Consider the following 22,883-nt stretch of genomic DNA (forward strand, 5'->3'; position numbering starts at 1 on the left):
CCATTTGAGCCAGACGCTACTGAACCGGTCAAACCATTCGGAATTTTATTCGGAATCCTGAATGGAGTCGGTATGGATTCCAGCCAAATGCAACAACCGATTCCGAAACCGATTGAGCCGAAATCGGTTGTTTCATTTGAACTGGAATCCATGCTGACTCCATTCAGAATTCCGAATTTGTTGCGGAATGGGTTTAACTGGGCAGAAAACAATAAACCCGAAGAGTGTCTGTTCTCCACGCTAGGAGCTACTCAAAACAGTGTCTGATCAAGAATGGGCGGCGGAAGGAGAAATGAGGTCTCTCGGTAGCTATATGCTATAGGGAAATCAAATCATGTGGCTAGGTACAGCAGCACTGGTAAGGTAGCATACCAATCCTTCAACCAACAAACCGGAAAAAAAAACTTTATTTACAGAAGCTTCTGGGTGGAATGAGCACAAAGGACACGATGGTGATGAGACAGGTTAAAGACTAGAATGTGAAAAGAGAGTTAGTAATCTGCTAACTTGACATCGGCAAAGGTTGCAAATCAGTATGGCGATTGGGTACTGTACTAGTATACTACTGAAGGGCACACGCATCAGCCAAGTTCAGTTAATTCAGAAAATAACGCCGTTGAGGTGCTTGAAACGACCACCGCCTAGTAACAAACCTATCCGGTCATTAATTTCAGGTACAGCTTTTCTGACACTTGTGATTGCGTTTTTTTTTAAATCAGTGCAATTAAATACATTTTTCCATTAAATTAGAAATTCAGAATGTATTTTACTTTGCGTGTAAGTCGTCAAAGTCACATATCAGCTACAATCGCAAACTTTTTGAAGTGTCAGCTTTTAGATCTAGTCGTTTGGATCTAGCAGTGCGAAAATCTAACTTTTGATCTATATTTTTAGAGCTGGTATAAAATAGAACAAGAATTTAAATTTAGCGGTGGAGATGCTCTAAGATGCTATTTTTTTAATTGAACACCTTTTCGAATTGCAAAGGCCAAAATATTGAAGAAAGAAATCTAAAAAGGCACCGAGAACCACATTCTAACAATTTAACTGCTGAGCCATACTACAATGCTATTCTACATTACGGAGCAATGGTTTTCCCCTAACCTGTACGTTCGCTACCGCAAGCAAAATTTCCAAAGTGCAAAGATAAATAAACGATAAATATTCAATTTGCATCCACTTGAGACCCACGACGTATCGCAGTCAAATATAACAATCAAAATCACTTTGTACTTTCTTCGGCTGTTCCAACGCAACGCCCGATTCGCATACCTATAGCACGGAGTTGGTCGTGTGCAACTTTATTACCTATATAACTGCGGTTGGTTTCATGATGTTTTTTTTTTGCGTTGACGTGATATGGAAATTTAGTTGACGGAACAAAATCATGCGAAACGCCGCCGTACCGCATCGAGATGGGAAATATGTGTAGGTAGACCTACCTACCTACCTAGGTTTGGCAAATTGGAAGAACCGCGAAAAGCGCCGCGACGTTTGGCGAATAATAATCAGTCAACTTTGTTACTCTGTTAGAGCGAGGATCAGGTACAAAAAACAGACTAACCGTATGTCCGATGTGTAGATATGCGCTAAAAATGGTTGAAGAAGTTTGACTTATGTCCAATTCCATGATGCTTTCATGTGCCCTATTTTCTGTCTTTAGCGGGGTTCATTTTCTCAGAAATTGCTAACTGGAATACGGACTGGCACTCGGCTTCCGTTTAAACGAAACCGGTTTCATAATTTCCGTCGCTAAATTAGTGACTAATCTCGCCTTGCATCGATGCGGATTGGTATTCGATATGCGGAATGCAAACACAAAGGTGTTATCAATCCAAACTTCTACACGGTCTTTTTGGTAGACAATAAATTCTAAATGTTGTTCCATTTTCGTTTCTATTTTCAGACACTTGACTTCGATCGAGAGGGACTGACCAAGCTGAAGAAGGCAGTCAAAGCAATTCACAATTCAGGAAACAGTAAGTGATTGCATTCAATTATTTTTTTTGAGCAAGCGGCTTAATAGGTTCATTGCACTAGCCTCGTATTTGTCCTGTACGTTACGAATCGACGTCGAGGTCTGTCTAAACAATACCAAATTCCACATACCTGGATTGCAATACCAAGGCTTTACATCTTTGCCCATTGTATGTTATATGACGCTAAATCTTACTCAAGAGTTATATTAACCTCCTAGGAAACCGCATTTTCACTCAGATGCTATCAAGTTTGTTATGATCATCGCATTCTCATTCAAATTTATAAACACTCGTATTATTGATAAAATTAAAATTAAATAATTACACAATTGTGATGATGTAGTGAACCCACCATCAGTGCAAGGACTGCACCAGTGGCTCTAGTTGCTTTTAACAACAATGCCAAATGTTGCTAGCGAACGACTGTCAATTTATCGCTGTATGAAAGTCCAAGAAGGGTTGGATCCATAAACAGAAGCTCTTATGTGCACGGACATAGACAATGGACAAATAATCTCCTTCCAACAAAATCTAGACGTTTTAACTGCGACATTTGCAATACTCGTTAAGGCACTGCCTGATAGTTTGTGTGATAAGAGCGCGTCAAACTTACCGTGTCGTGCCTGACAAGAATATTAACAATACCCGATCAGCAATACATAACAAAAATTTCAAAACTACATCTCGCGTTGTTACTTATTATAATTTTCTGTTATTTTAACTACTAACGAGACCAAATTTGTAACACCGTTTGTTATGAAAATTGTATTCTGTTATAATCTTGTTATTTCATTCTGATCGGGTAACTACATAATTCCGAATATTTAAGATGTCAGTGCAGACATTATTATCTTTTGACTATACAAAAGCGATTCACGTCCCCTAATTCATGACACAGTTTGTATGATGCCCTGATGCACCCTTCCTGCCCAAATAATGAAATAAATAAATGCCATGGATAAAATGCATATAACGAATCTTCTGGATAACGATGAGGGACCATTCATAAATTACGTAACGCGAAATTTGCCCAAAATTGACTTAGTAGAGTGGATGTGGAGGATGCGTCGAAATCTTTTATCTTACTTCGGTATGCGGGGTAGATGACGGAAATGCGGGTGTGAGGCTGGTCCAAGAGGGACGGGGGTTGTGATGAAGGAAGGAGGTGTAAGGGCAAGAGAGAGACGGAGAATGTAACACTCAACTGCATATTATACATCCATTTGAGACTCGGTTCGAAAAAATGATGTGAATTAATTGTGGAATATGCACGGAATTGTCGATTATACGAATTTTTCACGAATTTTTTTTACGCGGATTTTCCAATTAACACGGTTTTTGCAAAAATATTCTAAGTCTTTTCGAATGCAAAAGTCTTAGACTTTTTTCTGAAAAAAATTCTAAGTCCTTTTAAATGCAAAGAACTTAGAAGAATCTTGGCAGTTTTTATTTTGCGCGGATTTCGCAATTAACACGGTTTTTGCAAAAAATAAGTCCTTTTGAATGCAAAAAACTTAGATTTTCGGAAAGATGGAAGAGACGGGTCTGCAATACTCCTTATGGCCCACATCCCAACAATATGGGTATTTTCGGAATGGTCTTGAAGTGTTGGTGCTAGAAATTGATTTTTGACGCTATTTTGAAATCAAAGATGGCAACTTCCGGTTTAGCTAAATTCGCTATAACCCAATCAATATGGGTATTTTCGGAATGGTCTTGAAGTGTTGGTGCTAGAAATTGATTTTTGACGCTATTTTGAAATCAAAGATGGCAACTTCCGGTTTAGCTAAATTCGCTATAACCCAATCAATATGGGTATTTTCGGAATGGTCTTGAAGTGTTGGTGCTAGAAATTGATTTTTGACGTTATTTTGAAATCAAAGATGGCAACTTCCGGTTTAGCGTAATTCGCTATAACCCAATCAATATGAGTATTTTCGGAATGGACTTGACAAGTAGGAGACAAAGATCCATGTTTGACGCCATTTTGAATTCCAAGATGGCGACTTCCGGGTTAGCCACATTCACTATAACCCAGTCAATATGAGTATTTTTAGAATAATCTTAACGAGTAGGTTCCAAAAATTGATTTTTGACGCCATTTTTAAATCCAAGATGGCGATTTCCGATTTAGCGAAATTCGTTATAACCCAATCAATATGAGTATTTTTGGAAGTTGTTTTAACTAAACAGTTGAATTTGCTTAAATTTAAGCAATATGTTTAATTTGAATGAATTTAAACCCCCAACTCACACCACATATGTCTCTTTCTTCTCTCTCTTCCATTCTCACCGCACTCTTCTAGATGAACACATAAAAATATTTTGCATTTTGCTGGTTTATGATTAGATCTTATATTTGAGGGTGATTTAGATGATTGCTCAGATTTTTCATGCGGGAATTTCGGTATACCGGAAGTCGCCATCTAGAATTTTAAAATGACGCCAAACATCGACGTTTGTCTGCTACTCGTCAAAACCATTCCGAAAATACTCATGTTGATTGAGTTGTAGAGAATCTCGCTAAGCCGGAAGTCGCCATCTGGGATTTGAAAATGGCGCAAAAATCAATTTTTCATAAAAAAAACCTTGCGGGGAAGGTGCAGATTTATTTATTTCTGGCACCTACTCGTCAAGACCATTCCGAAAATACCCATATTGAGTGGGTTACAGTGAATTTCTCTAAACCGGAAGTCGCCATCTTTGATTTCAAAATGGCGTCAAAAATCAATTTCTGGCAGCTATTCTTCAAGACCATTCCGAAAATACCCATATTGTTGGGGTGTGGGCCATAAGGAGTCTTGCAGGCCCGTCTCTTCCATCTTTCCGAAAATCTTCTAAGTCTTTTGCATTCAAAACGACTTAGAATATTTTTTTCAAAAACCGTGTCAATTGCGAAATCTACGCAAAATATAAACTGCTAAAATTCTTCAAAGTTCTCTGCATTTAAAAGGACTTAGAATTTTTTTTCAGAAAAATGTCTAAGTCTTTGGCATTCAAAGGACTTAGAATATTTTTGTAAAAACCGCATTAATTGCGAAATCCGTGCAATAAAAAAGCTTCCAAAAATATTTTAATTCTTTTCCTAAGAGTTTTTTACGCGGATTTTCGAGTTAACGTGGTTTTTTTTCGAGGATTTTCCAATTAACGCGGTTTTTTACGCGGATTTTTCAATGAACGCGGTTTGTTTAAAGCGGTTTTTTTACGCAGTACGTATCCCCCGCGTAAAAAAAACCTGGGTGTATATTCAAAGAATGTTTGATTGGTAATCAGGGAACTAGAGCTATGAGTAGAGTAATTTGTTGACCATTGCAATACATTTATAGCTTCTAAAATATCACGATTGTAACGGTTTCAATGGGGAATTCCAGTGTGACCTTACTAACCAACCTGCAACTCTGGAACCAAAAATCAGAACCGAATGAAATTCAATAGCAGTTAATGGGATTACTTGGAAATATTGTGATACTAGCTTGGGAACGTGACGAGTTCCCCGGGGATATTAAGAACCGTCATAAGTGGCCAATGTGGTCAAAGCTGATTGATCATTAGTGATCTAGACCCGCGAATCCAAGTAATGTTGCACTCTTTTTTAATATGTATTACATCATGTGGTCATCATGGTGTTACCAGTTTATATGGGTATTTTAACCCGTAACTCCGGAACTATTTAACTATTTAACCTGTAACTCCGGAACCGGAAGTCGGATCAACTAAAAATTCGATTACAGCTTATGGGAGTGTTATACCTTCCGTTTGTAAATAATTTTGCGTAAATTGGTTTAGCCATTTCCGATAAATTTTGCAAGTTTAAATGACACACACATACATACACACACATACATTTTAGGTTCTCAACGAACTGAATCGAATGTTATATGACACTCGGCTCTCTACGCCTGATTAAAAGTCGAATTTAGAGTGATTGCATAGCCTTTCTTTATATGAGCAAGGGAAAAAGGTGCAAAATCAGTTGTCCCAAAAAGTCGATTTTCCTTCGGGGTATTTCCGGAATCGTCTATGGTAGTCAATTTGGTCAACGAGGCTTCGGTTGGCCGTCAATGAGCTAGAACTGCAAATGCTAGTTGTTTGACACATCATTTAGCGAAATTATTAGATTTGTGCACGTTCCCTATGTTGATTGGAGATTTATGCCTTGTCAAGTTTGCCTTTTTATCATTTCCCTGATGGGAAGGATTGGGAAAGTGATAAGGTTAGGAGTAAAGAAAATAACGACACAGAACAATTACAGAACCAAACACCCCCGTAAGGATGCGGAACGATCTGTAGGTGCTACAATAGCAGGAATGAAATGGGCAACCACCGGAGGGATTTAGAATTTTTATTTAAACAGTGAGCGGATATGGCAACACCCCCCCCCCCCCCGAGGGGATATTGGGATAAGAGAACGACAACACCCCCGAAGAGATATAGTCATTCAAATACGGCTTAAACTATAGCTCTTTACCATACTGGGTTAAGAAAAATAGCATATTCTCGAGTTTCAGCTCTCTTTACTTAGGTTTATCTATGTATGGAGAACCAAACATCCAGACACGCTATTGCATTACTGCAGGTCCATTACATATCAAATGATATGTTCCGTAATCATATTCACAAAGATCACACGAATAATACTCAGCACGCTGAATAGTGGCCATGTGATCATTGAGTTTGCAATGTCCAGTCAATGCCCTAACTAGAATACTGCAATTGTGCTTGAAAAAATGCAACAAATTCTTTGACATTTTCGGACTGACATCCGAAAGAAAAGTCTTTGTTCGAACGCAAGTTTGCAAACTACGCCAATGGTTGGCATGTTCGAATGCAGCCCAAGAGCGAATCTTGAGCTTTATCCAACTTATTGACAGTGGTAGAACTGGTTCTGGACTAACGAAATAAGTCGCAGCGCCAGCTCTAGCTAATTCGCCCGCCCATTCATTTCCAGTAATACCGGAATGACCGGGTACCCATAGAAGGTAGATAGCATTTGAAATGCTAAGTTCTTCGATTTGAGTTCGACATGCGATTACTAATTTCGATCTCGAATCTGCCGAACTAAGTGCTTTCAGGGCAGCCTGACTGTCAGAGCAAAAATAGATTCTTTTACCGCAAATTCCCTGTTGAAGTGCGGATTGTACGCCACACAGAATCGCAAAGATTTCTGCTTGGAATACGGTACAGTATCTACCAAGCGAGTGAGATTGGTTTAATCTCATCTCATGACAATAGACACCAGCACCGGCTCGGCCCTGCAACAAAGAACCGTCCGTATAACAAACTACGTATTCTTCAAGTTGTCGCTCCATCCAGCCAGACAGCCATTCCTCACGAAGAGGAATTCTCACATTGAAAGTTTTAGAAGGAAAACTACATGTGAGTGTAAGGTCACTGGGAGCAAGTGTATATTCATCCCAAGTAACCATTTGGGGCCACAGTCTTGTGTGGCTAGTTACACGATCTATTGGGTTACTGTTCCAGAGCCCAGTAACCTTAAGACGGTATGCACAAGAAAGTGCTTCTTGTTTCAGAAACACATGTAGTGGTTTTATGTTCAAGAGTGCCTCGAGAGCAGCAGTAGGTGTTGTCGAGAACGCACCAGTCATCGCCATCAAGATCATCCTCTGAAGATGGTTTAACTTTGATTGGATTGTTGTGACTCCTCCCTTCTGCCACCAAACAAGGCACCCGTATGGCAGTATTGGTCTAACAATTGTTGTGTAGATCCACTGAATGTACTTGGGTTTGAGTCCCCAGGATTTGCCGAAAGCCCGTCTACATTGGCCAAAGGCCATGCAAGCTTTCTTGATCCTGAAATCGATGTGAGCTGTCCAATTAAGTTTTGAGTCGAGAATTACCCCAACGTACTTAACTGGATCTTCGACAATAATTTCAGAGTGAAAAAACTGCAATGGACGAGCTCCGGTTGTAATCCTTCGTTGCGTGAAAAGCACCATTGAGGTTTTATTTGGATTAACTGATAGTCCAACATGAAGGCATCACCGCTCAACAACACATAAGGCTTGTTGCATCAAATCAAAAAGTGTGTTAATGCAAATACCGGTGATCATTATATGATAATCATCGGCAAAACCATATGTCGGAAGCCCAAGCTCGTTAAGTTTCCTCACTAAGCCATCGGCGACAAAGTTCTGTGGAAGTGGTGACAGCACACCACCTTGAGGGCATCCGCAGACTCACAGTTTCCTTATCTCTACTTGTCTTAACAATGAGCACAGATGTCGGTTGCTAAGCATTGCGTGTATCTGCTTCCAAAATGGATTCGAAAGACACGTTGTCACCTGCAATATAAAAAAACTCTTGAACTTGATTACTTTTGTGGAAAAGCTTTTTCAATATTGTAGACAATATTGTGTAACAGGGTAGTAGACTTGCCCCGCTGATATGCATGTTGCATTGCATGCAGCGGGTGCTCGGCCAAGTTAGCATCCCGAATGTAGTGGTCGATTAAACATTTCACTGATTTGAGAAGGAAGGAGGTCAGACTGATCGGTCTAAAGCTCTTTGCCTCCTCATAAGTGGTGCGGCCGCCTTTGGGAATGAATTTTACAGTCATTTTCCGCCACGCTAATGGAATGAATCCTGTTTCAAGATTACAAGTAAGAATCTTTTTCAAAATATGCTTGAACTGCTCATATCCATATTTGTAGTAGAACTGGAATGATTCCACCTTTTCCCGGAGACTTATACAGAGCAAAATTTTCAATCGCCCATTTGATCGATTCGGTTGTCACAATTCTACGAGCAAGCCCAAGAATCAGAACTACCTGAAAAGAACTCGTCCGTACAGCCTGGAAAGTGTGTGTGTCAAAAAGACAGTTGAGTACTACATCTTCGTCAGACGAGTATTTACCATTAGCAGTTGTAATCGAGCTGACATGAAAGTCTTTCGATTTCGAAAGTAACTTATTTGATCTATATAATCTAATCTATTTTAATCTATTAAATCTATTAATCTATTTAAACTTATTTAATCTACGTCGACTTACGACATTTGTGCAGAGGCTTTTCCAACCACTTCGCTCAGAGGATCGATGGGCATTTCTACATGTATGGTGGGCATTTCCTCGTCAGTAACTAACACCAACTCAATGCTAGTTAGATAAGTCCAAACCACCGGCGTCAATTTGGTGCTGGTTTATCTAACCAGCATTAAGTTGGTATTAGTACTAACGAGGAGAATCCGAAACACTAAAAACCCGTATCTTATGTTAAGTCTTGTACCTTTATGCACAAAAAATTAGTCCTATCTAAAAAATTTTTCAGGTTCTAACCCAAGCCGCTTTCAGTTCATACATGTTGACAGCGGTTTGGGTTGGAGCCTGACTCAGTTTCGCTTCGGGCAGGAGCTGCATTACACGCTCATCCATAACAACTCAAATTTGAGTAGCCAGCCACTCAATTTCATTAAAAGTGCACATAGCCAAAAATTGAGTTTTCCTCGTTTACTCAGTTTTGAGTTTGGCATAACAATGTCAAATTTGAGTACATTTTACTCAAGAGGGAAATACAGAAAATAATCATTCCGCATTTTTAATAAAAGTACAAAGACAATCATTGGCATTTCAAATATCATTTACCTGATCCTCCAGACCGTTGTCCAGGTGTTTGCGATGTTCGGGAACTTAATCCAAGGGTCGTTCTCTACATCTATTTCATACCGATCGGCATCTTGTATAAATTGCCGAAACTACAAAAACACAACTGGAAGTAAGATTTGAAAGCAAGCAAAACTCAATGAAACTTACCTTCTAGTTTTATAAACGATCATCGGCTTTAACTTCAGGCTCTTTTTAAAATTTAAATCAACACCTAATTCCGCACACTTTTTTGAGAGTATTTTTTCACTCAGAACTTTGAAGATTTTATGATTACTCAAGAAATGAGTTAGTTCTACTCAAATTAAAACTCATTTTTTGACATATTGCTATTACTTTTTAAATTGAGTGCTCCGAACTCAAATTTTGAGTAGTTTTGAATGAGCGTGTAGTGAAGATTTGTGGATCGTATGCTGACAGGGAAGGGAAACAAAGGATACGCACGTGGAACTGTTAATGTATCCGTCATACAAAGTAAAGCTTTCGGTACAGTTAATGCTCATTTTGGGCCGCTCAAAATTATTTCATATTCTTTTCAAAAATAGGATCGAGTTTTCTGTTATAGCTTCCGTTTGTTTACCAACCTCGAATAATTTTTTCGGGACTATTTCATTCTTTTCCGTTGCTAGTTTTTCTTCTGGAAAAATATATGAAAAAAAATCGATTGAGTATGTTGCAAAACATTTTCTCGCTATTTAACGTGAAGTTCAAACTCAAGCTTAATGAAATTATTGAATCCTTATTGAAGTGTAAATTGTAAGTAACTCTCCCGTTGCCTGGCTGCCCGGATTTCAAGTTGATTGTTTTTATTTTTATTCTAGGAAATTGATCGTGAGCGACTTTCGAACAAATTGATAAGATTATATTGTCTACCAAGACAAACCTCCTGATCTTTTCCCTTTCATACTAACACAATTCCATTCCCATCAAGTTTCTGGATATGCAGAGGTAGTTTCGGTTTCTATCAAAAGCGAGTGTCGAACTAACATTCCTTTCCTTCCCCGGTTGAACAGCATTAGACATTACCGGCATTGATCATTTAATGAAAATATTGGGTCTATAGAACGTACACAGTGAGAATGATTTACTTCTCCCAAGCATGATTTTGTTCGTTCATTGTGTATTTTCACTCATTTGTTCGATTCGGTCAATCGCGAACTACGGGCAATCTGCCTAAGATAAGCTAAGCTAATGTTTTTTTCGCTCCTTCACTAATTAATGTCGATAGAATCTATCAAAAAAATTGTTTGTTTAATAAAAGATCTTGGCTTACGAAGAAGAATTAATAATTGTGCTTTGACCACATGGGGAAAAAAAATATTAAAACTTCGTAGTAGTCGCCTGCAAATGAGTCGAAAAATGCTACGGGAGTTCATATTTTAATCTAATTTTGTTATCGTGTAGTGTCTGTGAGTCAAATCAATGACATTGATACCAATAGATGCGCAATTTCACAGCAATCAGAACTTTTGTTTTTGTAGGACATCACTCGTCTTTCTACCGACCAAGTCGGTCTTACACGATACTGATGAGACGAAGTCAAAACGCATTACTATGATATTTTATGTCTAGCGTCCATTCTGTTTATCCTTCATTATGCTTAATGTATAATATGTCCAATAGACTTCCAAGAAAAATAATGAATTCTAAAAAACTCAATCGCCCCCCCCCCCCTGAGTCGATTCCTAGTCGCACAAAAAAAAAGTTTGGGATTTTTCGACAATTTACATAGAGAAAATCCACTAGCTCGCATTTTCGCCGCTAAGTGACACTTACGTAGCGTATTATCACTGTAAGTGAAAATAAGAGGGAGAAATTAAGGTGAAGATATGTGGAAGCCACGTTGCTAGGCACCGACTCGCTTGTTTACATTGAGAAAAACTGAAATCTGAAGCGAAAATTCAAACGCACATGAGAGTTTCCGAACATTTTCCTATGGTCATCTGCACATTGGCAGAAAATTTAAAGTTTTGTTAGTAAACGATTAAAGTTTCGCGAGTGTTTTTGCAGTGGTATGTGAATAAAGTGCATTTGAAAAAGTGCAATGAAAACGAGAAGAAGAAATATAAGAGTGTTTCGAAAAGAAACCCCAAGTGAAGAGGGGTGATATTTTCGCACAAAATAGGAGCTACAGATGGCATTCCGTCAAAAACTCGGATTGATTGTATAGGAAAATGTTCTAGTTTCCTTAAGTAGCAGTTTCGTGGCACACCAGCAAGGTTAGTGTGTTGAAAAACGTATTTTTATATTTGCTCATGTCAGATACATGGTTAGGCAGGGGAGAGGGGTGTGTGCGGCGTGGCAGCTATGTTGTGGCTCGCATGTATAATGTCCTTAATCGTTTACAACTTTGTCGAAGACTGCTTGTCAATCCGGCCGTGCTAAAAGAAGTTATTAAAATTTTAACGAAGTGATGTCTGAGTCAGTTTTGCATGGGACCTAGCAGTGAATGGTTCTGTATCAGTACTCGATTCCCACGAACTATATATTTTTGTGAAATAATGGTAGGATTTAGCTAAATAGTATGTTCAGAAGAATTGTAGTTCATCATACGAGTTATGTTTTGGTTACAACATTTTAGTTTCACCTGTGACCGCATAGAGGGCGCCAACACTAACTTTTCATAGAAGAGAAGTAGGATATCAAAACGTTCGGTAGAATTATTCCAAAATACCTGTTCCATAACTTTGTAGAAGACACCTTGTTTCTATCTCTCTTCTATGAAAAGTTAGTGTTAACGCCCTCTATGCGGTCACAGCTGTAACTACAATTTTGTAACTAAAACATAACTCGTATTGTGTACAACAATTCCTCTGAACATACTATTTCGCTAAATCAAATCATTATTTCACAAAAAAATCATAGTTCGTGGGAATAGAGTACTGATACACAACCATGCTCTGCTTGGCCCCATGCAAAACTGACTCAGACATCACTTCGTTAAAAGTTTAATAACTTCTTTTAACAAAGCCGGATTGACTAGCAGCCTTGGACAAAGTTGTAGACAATTAAATTATCTTTCTGATTATCACTCACAATGATAATACGATGCATACAGTGCCACCTAGCGGCGAAAATACGAACTAGTGAGTTTTCTCCATGTAAATTGTTTAAAAATCCCATACAAACTTCAGGCACGTTGGTCCGGTGGTTAGAATTGTCCGATTTGCTCCAAATTTGGAACAAGTACTCCTGGTGGGGCTCAGGGGTGGGCCGATAGGGGTCATTTATTTTTTGTCACTCTAATGTTCAACCTAATGGAGTACCTTTGATAATAATGTGCTTTGAATGTACTCCTGAAAACCACCTTCAATTTTTTTTAGAATATTTTTCTTAGTGAATTCTTTTGAAAATTTGGAATGGCAATGCGCTATTTTTTCAACTTTTTCATTGATTGATTGAAGCTGTCACCTGATCCTAAACGATTTTTTCTATTTCTAACCTATTCACAGCTCACGTAGACAACGAGATGTGTCTGGTGCGGGCCCTGGAACGACTCGGCTCAGTTGCACTGTCCAAGGAGGAACCGGATATCGGTGCAGCATTCCTGAAATTTTCCGTCGTCACCAAAGAACTCAGCGCCCTCATGAAAACGCTGGTGAGTATTGATGACTAACCAACTCAATCTCGACAGCGAAATAACTAACATTTTTCATTTGTTTCAAGATGCAAAACATCAACAACATCGTCATGTTCCCGGTGGATTCGCTGCTCAAAAGCGAACTGCGAGGGATGAAGGGTGAGATGAAGAGGCCCTTCGATAAAGCTGCCAAAGATTACGACTCGAAGTTCATGAAAATCGAGAAAGAGAAAAAGGCCCTGGCCAAGGACGCCGGTATGATGCGAACCGAAGTAACTCCGGCTGAGATTGCCGAAGAAATCGAAAAGGAACGGCGTGTGTTCCAGCTGCAAATGTGTGAGGTGCGACTGGGAAACTCGACACAAAAAAAAACACTCTACTCGATAGGTATTGATTTTATTTTTTTTATCTGTCTCTCGCAGTATCTGATAAAGTTCAACGAGATAAAGACGAAGAAAGGTATTGAACTGCTGCAGCATTTGGTCGAGTACTACCACGCTCAAAACAAGTAAGTGTTACGGGAGGGACTGTGTAAATATCGGTATCATTGACTTCCTGAAAGCTGCTGACTACACTTGTTCGCGATAAGCTTTTATCCAAATGGGTTTGCCCACCCGAAAAAAATGAATCAGTTCTACCGAAAGCGTGGTCCGGTTATAATGCTTAGCCATATGGCCTATGAGTTAAATGTACCGACGAAAGGTGTAGACTACAGCTCTCTAGAATAGTAACCATTTCCAACGTCCGGAGAACAGTTAATCTTATTTCACATCTTCCGATTACAGTTACTTTAAGGATGGCCTCAAAACGATTGCCCATTTCGGGACGTATATCGAGGAGCTTAGCGTGAAGTTGCACACCATCCGACATAAGCAAGATGAGGAACGAAGGAAACTGCTCGAATTACGAACCTTGCTTCGATCGTCACCCGACTTCGATCGAGTGGAAAACGTTCCCAGCGATAGAGGCGCAGCGGGTTATTCACTGCACCAGTTGCAAGGTGATAAGAACCATGGAATAACCCGGTCGGGACATTTGCTGAAGAAAAGTGAAGGCAAGGTCCGAAGGGTGTGGCAGAAACGACGGTGTCGGGTAACTGCCGATGGATTCCTCGATATTTGCCATGCAGACGAAACCAAAGCACCTACGCGAGTCAACCTGCTGACCAGTCAGATCAAACCCGCTTCAGATGATAAAAAAGGTTTCGATCTAATCAGTTGTAAGTATCGAATGATGCTGTTTGGAACCCATTGTAAACAAGCTGATAACACGATAATTTTTAGACAATCGACCGTACCATTTCCAAGCGGAGGATGAAATCGACCAGAAAGCGTGGATGTCGGTGCTGATAAACTGCAGGGAGAAAGCCCTTGCAAAAGCTTTCCAGCATGCCAACCCGCAGATGAGTCCTAGCTTGATTGAGCTGCAGAAGACGGTAATCAAGTACATTCAGAATCTGCCCGGTAATGATCAGTGCTGTGACTGCGGTTCGAAGAACGACGTTACCTGGATTAGTTTGAACTTCGGTATACTGGTGTGCATCCAGTGCTCGGGGGTTCATCGGGATTTGGGCGTGCACCACTCACGGATACAGAGTCTAACGCTGGATAATCTGACAACGGCACAGCTGCTGATTGCGCGGGCTATGGGAAACAGTAGCTTGAACGAGGTGATGGAGGCCACGCTTGGGAAGGGCAAATTGACACATGAGAGTTCGATGTGAGTGTTTCTGTTGCTCTGGAAAGTTGAATTCAAGAAATTATATAATTTAAATTTTTCAAGGGAGGAACGATACGATTTCATTCGGGCAAAATACATTGCCAAACGGTATGTGATGCGAACCTGTGCTGACGATCGTGATCTGAGGAACGATCTCGAACAGGCAGTGATTAATGCAGATCTCAGTCAACTGTTGCAGGTATGGGCCGAGGGTGCGGATCTCTCCTGTGTGCTGCCATCGTCGGTGAGTAGTGCCTAAACTAATCTTGAAATGATTGACATTTCATCGATTAAAAAATATTTCAGGAATTTGGCGAAACCGCTCTCCACCTGGCCGTCCTGCGCGAGATGGGCTCCACGTTGCACATTGTCGATTTTCTGATTCAAAATATGACCGCTCAAGGGCTGAACAAACAGACGAATCCACCGGGTCCAGCCGACATGTCCGGCAAAAATACGGCTCTTCATTTGTGCGCTCTGCACGATCGGCGCGAGTGTATGAAACTACTGCTGCGATCGGGCTGTGATTTTGACGTGAAAAACTCGCAATCCAGAACCGCGCTAGATATTGCCAAAGAGATGGGCCACGAGGCCTGTAAGGAGTTGGTACGAGCCCCACGTCCAATTCGTTTTTATGTCGTATTTTATCATTTATTTCTTCCCTAACAGATTGAACACGCCATGAAGCGCGAAAAGAGTGCTTTCGATCACATCAACACCGATTGGAACATACACGACGACGGTTCAACCGATTTCTCCGACGACGATACGGTGCTGATGGATGAACGAAAGTCCCGTTCGAGACCACCCAGTTTCGTGGGGGGAGATTCTCCGGTAGCACTCCGATCTCGGTCATCGACGTGTGATTCAATCCAGAGCGGTTCCAGTCCCAGCTCCAGCTGCAATCCTAATCTCGTCGGTGCCCAGCAAATTCCCGGTGGTGCTGGTGGAGGCAACCAGCAGCGACAGATTCCGATCCCATCGTCCGGCACTAGTCCCAAACAATACGCCGGATCGTTCGCATCCCATTACGGCTCTGGGACCGGATCGGCTACCGGTGGTTCTAGTCCTAACTCTAGCAGTTCCAGCAGTATTGTTCGACAGGCTTCGGCTCAGATTTCAGCGGCGGCCGCTGCTGCTGCCGTCAGTTCACAGAGCAAAAAGTCTTCCTCTGGTGAGTAAAAAAACTGTCCATATATTTAAAGTATCAATGTACAAATTGATCACTTTCAGTTAACATTGGTTCTCTGAAGAAACGCACAGCTCCAGCACCCCCACCGACCACCTACGGAACTCTCCCGCATGCCCCTCGTCATTCCCAGAATATTGACAATGAAATTTTTGGTGTGGCATCACATCACCTCCACCATCTGCACTCGGATGTGTATAGCACACTGCCACACCTGAGAGGTTCGGATAGTGGCGGTGGGACAGGTGGTGGTGGTGTTGTCGGCGGAGGAGGAGGAAGCGGAACAACAAGTTCGTCCAGTGGCGGTGCCAAATCCAACTCATCGCAGCAGCTACATTTCGACAACAAAATTTACGAGCGCTTCGAGGGATACATGCAGTCCGGCAGGGATCCCAACTTTCTCAGCTCATTTACCGGCGGCCATAAACGATCGCCCAGCGGGGAATCGCTGGGTAGGAATTTAGGTAAGTTATTTCTGAGTTCTAGGCGATATGAGATGTGTTAATAGACTTTCAATTTTCATTAGCTGGAGCAAAACTAGTCCTCCCACCGGCGGGAGAAATCCCTCAGCTCAAACCAGTGGACAAAAGCATCCACAACAGGCCAAAACTGCCACCACCGCCCGGTTCTCATAGTACAGGTAAAATGTTTCAACAAAGAACCGACGTAACATTAATAACTCTACCTTTTGTAGATAAAGCAATGTCTAATGGACAATCGAACGAAAGTTTGTCTTCGATAGACGATGCGGTTGTGTTAAGGAAAAAGGTATAAACGATTCCGGATTTTTTTCCATTCCGAGTATAATCTTTGTTTTGTAGGTAACCAAAGTACTCAACTCTTCGAATTATGGTGATTTCGGTGAGCTGGATTACGCCAGCCAGCTCGATAATTCAATGGCGTCTTCATCTGGTGGCAATCTCGATTCCGCCAACAGTAGTTTTAGCCGGAACGATACCAGCGGAGCGTCCGTTTCATCCGGGGCGCTGAGTGATAGCTTTAACAAGTCCAAGAGTCCAGCCGCGTTTCGGAGTTGTGTAAGTATTTGAAGTTGTTGTGTATCCATGACCAAATTGTATCCAGGTCTGAATCGATTACTTAAGAGGTAAGGGAATAGCTTTTTAATGTAGGCGTTGATTAAAACGAAGTTGTTGATACCAGTTTGTCAAACCAGAGAACATATCTGTACAGTGTACCTCCTGTTTGAGATAGAGGTATTCGACGGCTTTTTATCGAGTTTGCATTCAACACTTTTTTCATAACTATTGAGTCTTTTAACTGTGCTATCGTGTACTTTTATGATTCTTGCTCTCGCTAAAATGTTCTCTACGCCAAGGATTCTCGGACAGCTCTTTGTAGCAGTTTGATTTGCTCACATGTCTCTGCCGTTTGAAGCCGTACGCGCATCTATCTGTTTCAATTCGCTCTAAAACAATCTGGAGAGTGCCTCGTTCCACTATTAGGCTGGACGACGTCTGTTTTCTAGATGTTGTATCACATGCCCTCGTTTACGCTTCTGGCTGTCTGTCTGGATCCATGCTCGTAGCACCGCTATTTTTTCGAAGTCTAGTCTTCCACGTTCTATCGACAGAACTAGTCCACTGTATTGCCGCGGGGTTCTTTCAATTCCTGTTTCTCACTAACGTCGAGTTGCAGAACGTGATGTTGAGGATAGATTCCCATCCGTTCTTTGCGAAATGTGTTAACGATTAATTCACTACACGGTTTTACTTCTAGCTTTATCAGAACTTCGTGTAGGCCAGGCATGCAAAAGAACGGTGCTGCTCCGTGTCCTATTCATGTGCACTGGCTCATAATGTGTCAGAGCTAAATTCATTGAGCTAGTGCTTGTGCTGGTTTCCGATGAGCTAGAGTTAGCAAGTAGCACGGGCACCGATGAGCGAGAGCTCTCGCTAGCACGGTGATAGCTAGTAGCATAACAAAAAACAACGCGTTAGTGTGAGTAATGATGCCTGCATCGTCCTATTCTTTCGTTCCATAGCTTACACTACTGCACCGTTCTAGCTCATCGGACAAGCTTGCCGTGTCAGCTTATTGAGTTAATTCGTGCTAGCTCACCGAGTTTGCTCGTGCCAGCTTACCGAGCTAGCTCATGGTGCTAGCTTATCGTGCTAACTCGTTGTGCTAGCTCTTCGAATCCTACAGCTCGAGCACGAAGGTTACCTAGCACGAGCGGTGTCAGTGCTTATTGCTTTTGGTTTGTTCAAAGCGGCCGCTCAGCTCGTGTTAGGCTCTGGTGCTGTGCTTCATGCATCCCTGGTGTAGGCTAGAAGCTCTTGCGTTGATCAGTCTGTTGATTTAGCCTATCACGAAGCCTTCGAATAAGCGATTGTCCACTTCTTAGACGGGGAACCTACCAATAACGATTGCACCCCATTTGGCATAAAAGTCATTTGGCATTGGCCCAATCAACTATAATACAAGCGGAAGCAGAGAAAAGGGAAGAGAAAAATTTCACTTGATGTTTGTACGTGACGAAATAAAGACGTAGTTTTTGTCTCGGTCGGGAAAGTACATGTAAGGCGTCAAAAGCTCACGGAACTTGCCGGAAGCTTCGAAGCTGTTCAATTGAGGAGCACACCGAACATTTAGACTACGTAGCGTCGGTCTTCAATTACCGTCTCCAATTTGACGAGGTGTATTTCCAAATAAAGGATAGTTGGAAGACAAACAGGAAAGTGCATCGGTGTCCAGCTGCAAATCGGATGCACCGACGAAAAACGATCTGCGAGACGCAATTCGAGCACTTTTGGAAACACAGGTAGCAGTACTTTGTCGTCAGAATCAGCCAGCAGTCTTAGATCAAACAGATCAGCAGGAGCCACATCCGAATGTAAAGCTGCCGTTGCTGAATATTCCAGTATTTTGGGGAGAAAGGAAATCTTAACGCTCCTTCAAGGATCTATTTGAAAGTACGATTCACAACAGACGGAATCTCAAAAATTCGGTGAAAATGCAATGCTTGTTTTCGTATTTGGATGGGGAAGCAAAGCGGATGGTAATTTTTTTCCCAATAAGCGATTCCAATTGTCGCATAGCATGGGAAACACTCGTTGGCTATTTCGACAAAAACAAATACACTGTTCTTGCCCTCATTCGGGAATTCGTTGATCAACCATCGATCACTAATGCAACCGGGTTGAAGAAACTGATGGCTGTTATCAATGGCGTAAAAACAGGAGCGGTTCATGAAAACCAAGCTTTGGTGACAACTTCTTAAGGTACCCGAAGGCCTCACTGGACTCACTGGTGGCGATCCCAACGTGCCGGTAGGCACTCGGTCTTGGGACAGTGCGCTTTAAACGGTTACACTCGCCCTGACTGAGCTGATTGCGGATTTGTGTACTATGCTATATTGCTGGATTTGTGTAGCCTTTGCAGAGTTTAAGCATAGTCCACTGTCAAATTTTATTAAATTCTAGGCGGCTCTCTGTATAAGTGTGTGGGTTAAACCCACACCCGAAACTTTTACTTACCTTACCAATCAATCTAAGGCCCTGATGTTTTTGCTGTATCATGAAGTCGTCACCAGTTCACTCGGTCCATGGCTGTTTGTCGCCAGCCTCGCAAGCCACGAAGACTCCTCAGGTCCTCTTCAACTTGGTTATTTCCCTTTGCTGGCAGCGCACCTCTACTTATTGTACCTATCAGATTAGCTGTGAGAACCATTTTTACTGAGTTGTTGTTCGCCATTATGACGACATGCCCAGTCCACCGCAGCCGTCCAATATTTGCTGTGCGAACAATGGATAGTCGTCTAAGCAACTGTTGTAATTCATGTTTCATACAGCGTATCCTATTATTTCTTCCATCTACCCTACCGTAGATCGTTCGCAGTGCCTTCCGTTGGAAAACACTATTGTGGCCAACCGGTCTAACGAGCGTTTTGTAGATGGTTGACTTCATACAGTTGCGTACTTTTTGCAACCGAAGGGTTTTCCATAGCCCAAAGTAAGCACGAATACGTCTCTGAATTGGGGGTGGGCGTAGCGTAGTTGGTAAATCGATTGCCTTGTACGCAGCGCACCTTGGTTCGAGTCCCGACCCCGCACATAGGGTAAGAAATTTTTCATAAGAGATTTTTCTAACCCGAAGAGGCGAATGACCTTAAGGTTAAAACCTCTAATAAAATAAAAAAGCGTCTCTGACTTTCTCTGTTGGTGCAATTATCGGCATTCATCAATACACAAACTAAATAACCACCTCGATTACATCGCTATCAATCGATATACTCGACGGAAGACGTAATGTTTCTTTCTTCAAACCTCTTGCTCGCAGATTTTTTTCCTTTCACTTTGCTTCAACCTACAGTCGGATATATGTCTCCACAATCATCTCAAGATTACGTGCTATAATTTCAGGGGCAGCAGGGACAGGAGTTCAGGGATTTAACAATATCACTCCTCTCCCGCACATACTGCGAGTTAGAGAGTCTTGCTAAGACATGATGGAGTTTAAGCAGCGTTGGGCTCTGCTAAACTTCTAAAAAAAGCTATAACTTCGAGTTATAGAGTCTGTGCCGCTTCTGCTAAGATCCTATCAAAGCCCAAACACCTTAGCAATAAAAACACGCTAGCCCAACTGGAGTGCCAACCGGCACATTATGTTCGATACCAGTAAGATCCTAATTATGGTATACTGGCGGCAGAACACGGAAGTGAATAAAGATTTCATCGAAACTGAACCACGGACTGATAGCCACAACATTTTACTACTCCAGTAAGAATGGTTGACACTTCCCCGAAACCGCGAGTGGGCTGATGGTGCTGGCTGCCCCTGGTCCCGTTAAAATTTTGGTAGGTCTCCAAGTACGTTCGAAACCCGGCGCCTTAGCCGGTGAAAGTAGGCTCAGTTGAACGTTCTTGACCAGCACCGGTCGCATGTGACCTTACTGCTTGTAAAGGTAACCATGGGATCATATGGATGAGACTACTTACTACGGGCTTAGAAAGCGGCTTGGAGTTGGAATCTAAAAAGCACGGAAGAAGACAAAAATATAAAAATAAACTATAACGGAGCAAGCGTAGTAAATTCGTTTGCCAATCCACTACCGAGGTCGCCGACCAAGCAAAACGAACAAGTGCAACAGCAAATGCAGCCGCAGCATCTAGAGTAGCGAGAGCAGTTCAGGGAGGCCATACCGAGCACAAGCGGCGATAAACCAACACCAAGGAAAGCTAGGATTTCAGGTGCGCACGCCGAAATCAAACATAACACAAGAAGACCAGTAGTCTATGTTGCCTAAATTGATGAAGCTGAGTTAAAAAATCGAAGGTAGCGTAAGCAAAAGCCTATGAGACGCCGCATAGCGGAGTAACTAGAACAAATTCGTGGCCAATAACCAAAATATTCTTTTTCGATTTTTAAATTAGTTATATTTTTTTACATACCTAAAAGCATACTGCATAATGTGGCAAAACAAAGAGTATGTCAAAAATTGCTAAAGAATTTTTGCATGGAAGCAAAATAGTGATATTTTAAGGGGTTTTTAATCATTTTTTGTTATGTATCCAGCAAAATCGATTTCTTATGATAATGACTGTGTTAAATAACACAATATTACAACAAACGTAGTTGAACACAACTATTTGTATAACCTCAGCTTAAAACTAACTGAAAAAACAGTGTTGCTGTATATTGGACCAGCTTCAAAAACACCTTTTTTAATCATTTTATTCCGAACTTGAATGTTAAAAAAGTTACATTATACGGCACGATCCGGCAATGTTGCTTAAACAACATTACAAAACAAGATTCTGGCTATCTAAAATACATTAAATCTCTTCCGATCTTGTCCGATCTACAAATTCCAAGCGATTTGAAAATATTGATATTTATACAAATTTGAGGTACGCCGAAATGCTGTAGGGTCAAATACTATGTTTGGCAAAATGTATCTCTATGAATATGTGCACAGGCATCCCTTTTCTTCTGGCTTTCCACTAACCAACTCTTCATGCAACGGGAAAAACAAATGTATTCACAAGGATCACCTCAAAAATACTAGTATTCGGAATGATATAGAAAATTGACCCCTGCACTGGTAGGTGGATAGATGCTAAATTCTCCCAAAAGCTAGTTATTGTCTATTTTTAGTTCATATTAAGGCAAAATAACAGCAATAGCCGCAATAAATAGTTTTAGCCAGGATTCGACCCCAGTAGCTCCTCTGTGCGCCGTAACGTGACCGCTATTTGCGTTCCGTGACAATAGTAAGGGAGACACCCGGAGAGGAGAAGAAACAGAAGAAGCCCAAGAAGATCGGTAAAAGGCAGCGAAACAACCGACATAGATGGTGAACCGTCGAAGAAAGGAGGAAAAACCAGAAATAAAAGGATGAAAAAAAGAGAACCTTCGACTTCGTCAGAAGACGACGCACAGTGGCTGGAGGCTGGCCAAAACCTCAAAAATTTATTTTTGAAATATTGATATTTTATATTTTTTCTAAATTTCTCATATATTGAATGATGTATATTCAAAATTTTATGATCATTGGATAAGAACACGATTTTTAACATGAGTTTAAACGTAACAAAGTCCGGACTTTTTATTGATTTTCATTTCCGAAACCACCATTGCTCTGTTCACTTCAAATGGATGTTGCTCGTTTGATTTTCGTTCGATTTTAGCACAACTAGTTTCATTGTGTAGAGGAACGAAAAAACTTGGTTAGTGAATAAAATACATTTGGTAAATTTGCTTGGAACTATGACTTTTCAGTTTAAATATGTTTGAGGTGGTCAGATCAAAAATACTTTTTTCACTAATGTATTCTG

The 22,883-nt window shown here is 41.1% G+C and overlaps 1 protein-coding gene across 3 annotated transcripts in view; it reads left to right on the plus strand.

Moving 5' to 3' along the window:
- LOC131693565 (arfGAP with SH3 domain, ANK repeat and PH domain-containing protein) overlaps positions 1-22,883 on the plus strand; it is a 97,236-nt gene that overhangs the window by 64,289 nt on the left and 10,064 nt on the right. For all 3 annotated transcript variants that reach the window (XM_058981486.1, XM_058981488.1, XM_058981487.1), the window contains exons 3-15: positions 1,907-1,979; positions 13,051-13,196; positions 13,265-13,519; positions 13,601-13,686; positions 13,964-14,397; positions 14,462-14,897; positions 14,961-15,141; positions 15,204-15,503; positions 15,567-16,071; positions 16,131-16,550; positions 16,613-16,726; positions 16,781-16,854; positions 16,908-17,123. In XM_058981486.1, the coding sequence (XP_058837469.1) occupies positions 1,907-1,979; positions 13,051-13,196; positions 13,265-13,519; positions 13,601-13,686; positions 13,964-14,397; positions 14,462-14,897; positions 14,961-15,141; positions 15,204-15,503; positions 15,567-16,071; positions 16,131-16,550; positions 16,613-16,726; positions 16,781-16,854; positions 16,908-17,123 (3,240 nt within the window). The remainder of the gene's footprint in view (positions 1-1,906; positions 1,980-13,050; positions 13,197-13,264; positions 13,520-13,600; positions 13,687-13,963; positions 14,398-14,461; positions 14,898-14,960; positions 15,142-15,203; positions 15,504-15,566; positions 16,072-16,130; positions 16,551-16,612; positions 16,727-16,780; positions 16,855-16,907; positions 17,124-22,883) is intronic.

Source organism: Topomyia yanbarensis, chromosome 3 (assembly GCF_030247195.1).
Source record: "Topomyia yanbarensis strain Yona2022 chromosome 3, ASM3024719v1, whole genome shotgun sequence".
Taxonomy (NCBI): Eukaryota; Metazoa; Arthropoda; class Insecta; order Diptera; family Culicidae; genus Topomyia; species Topomyia yanbarensis.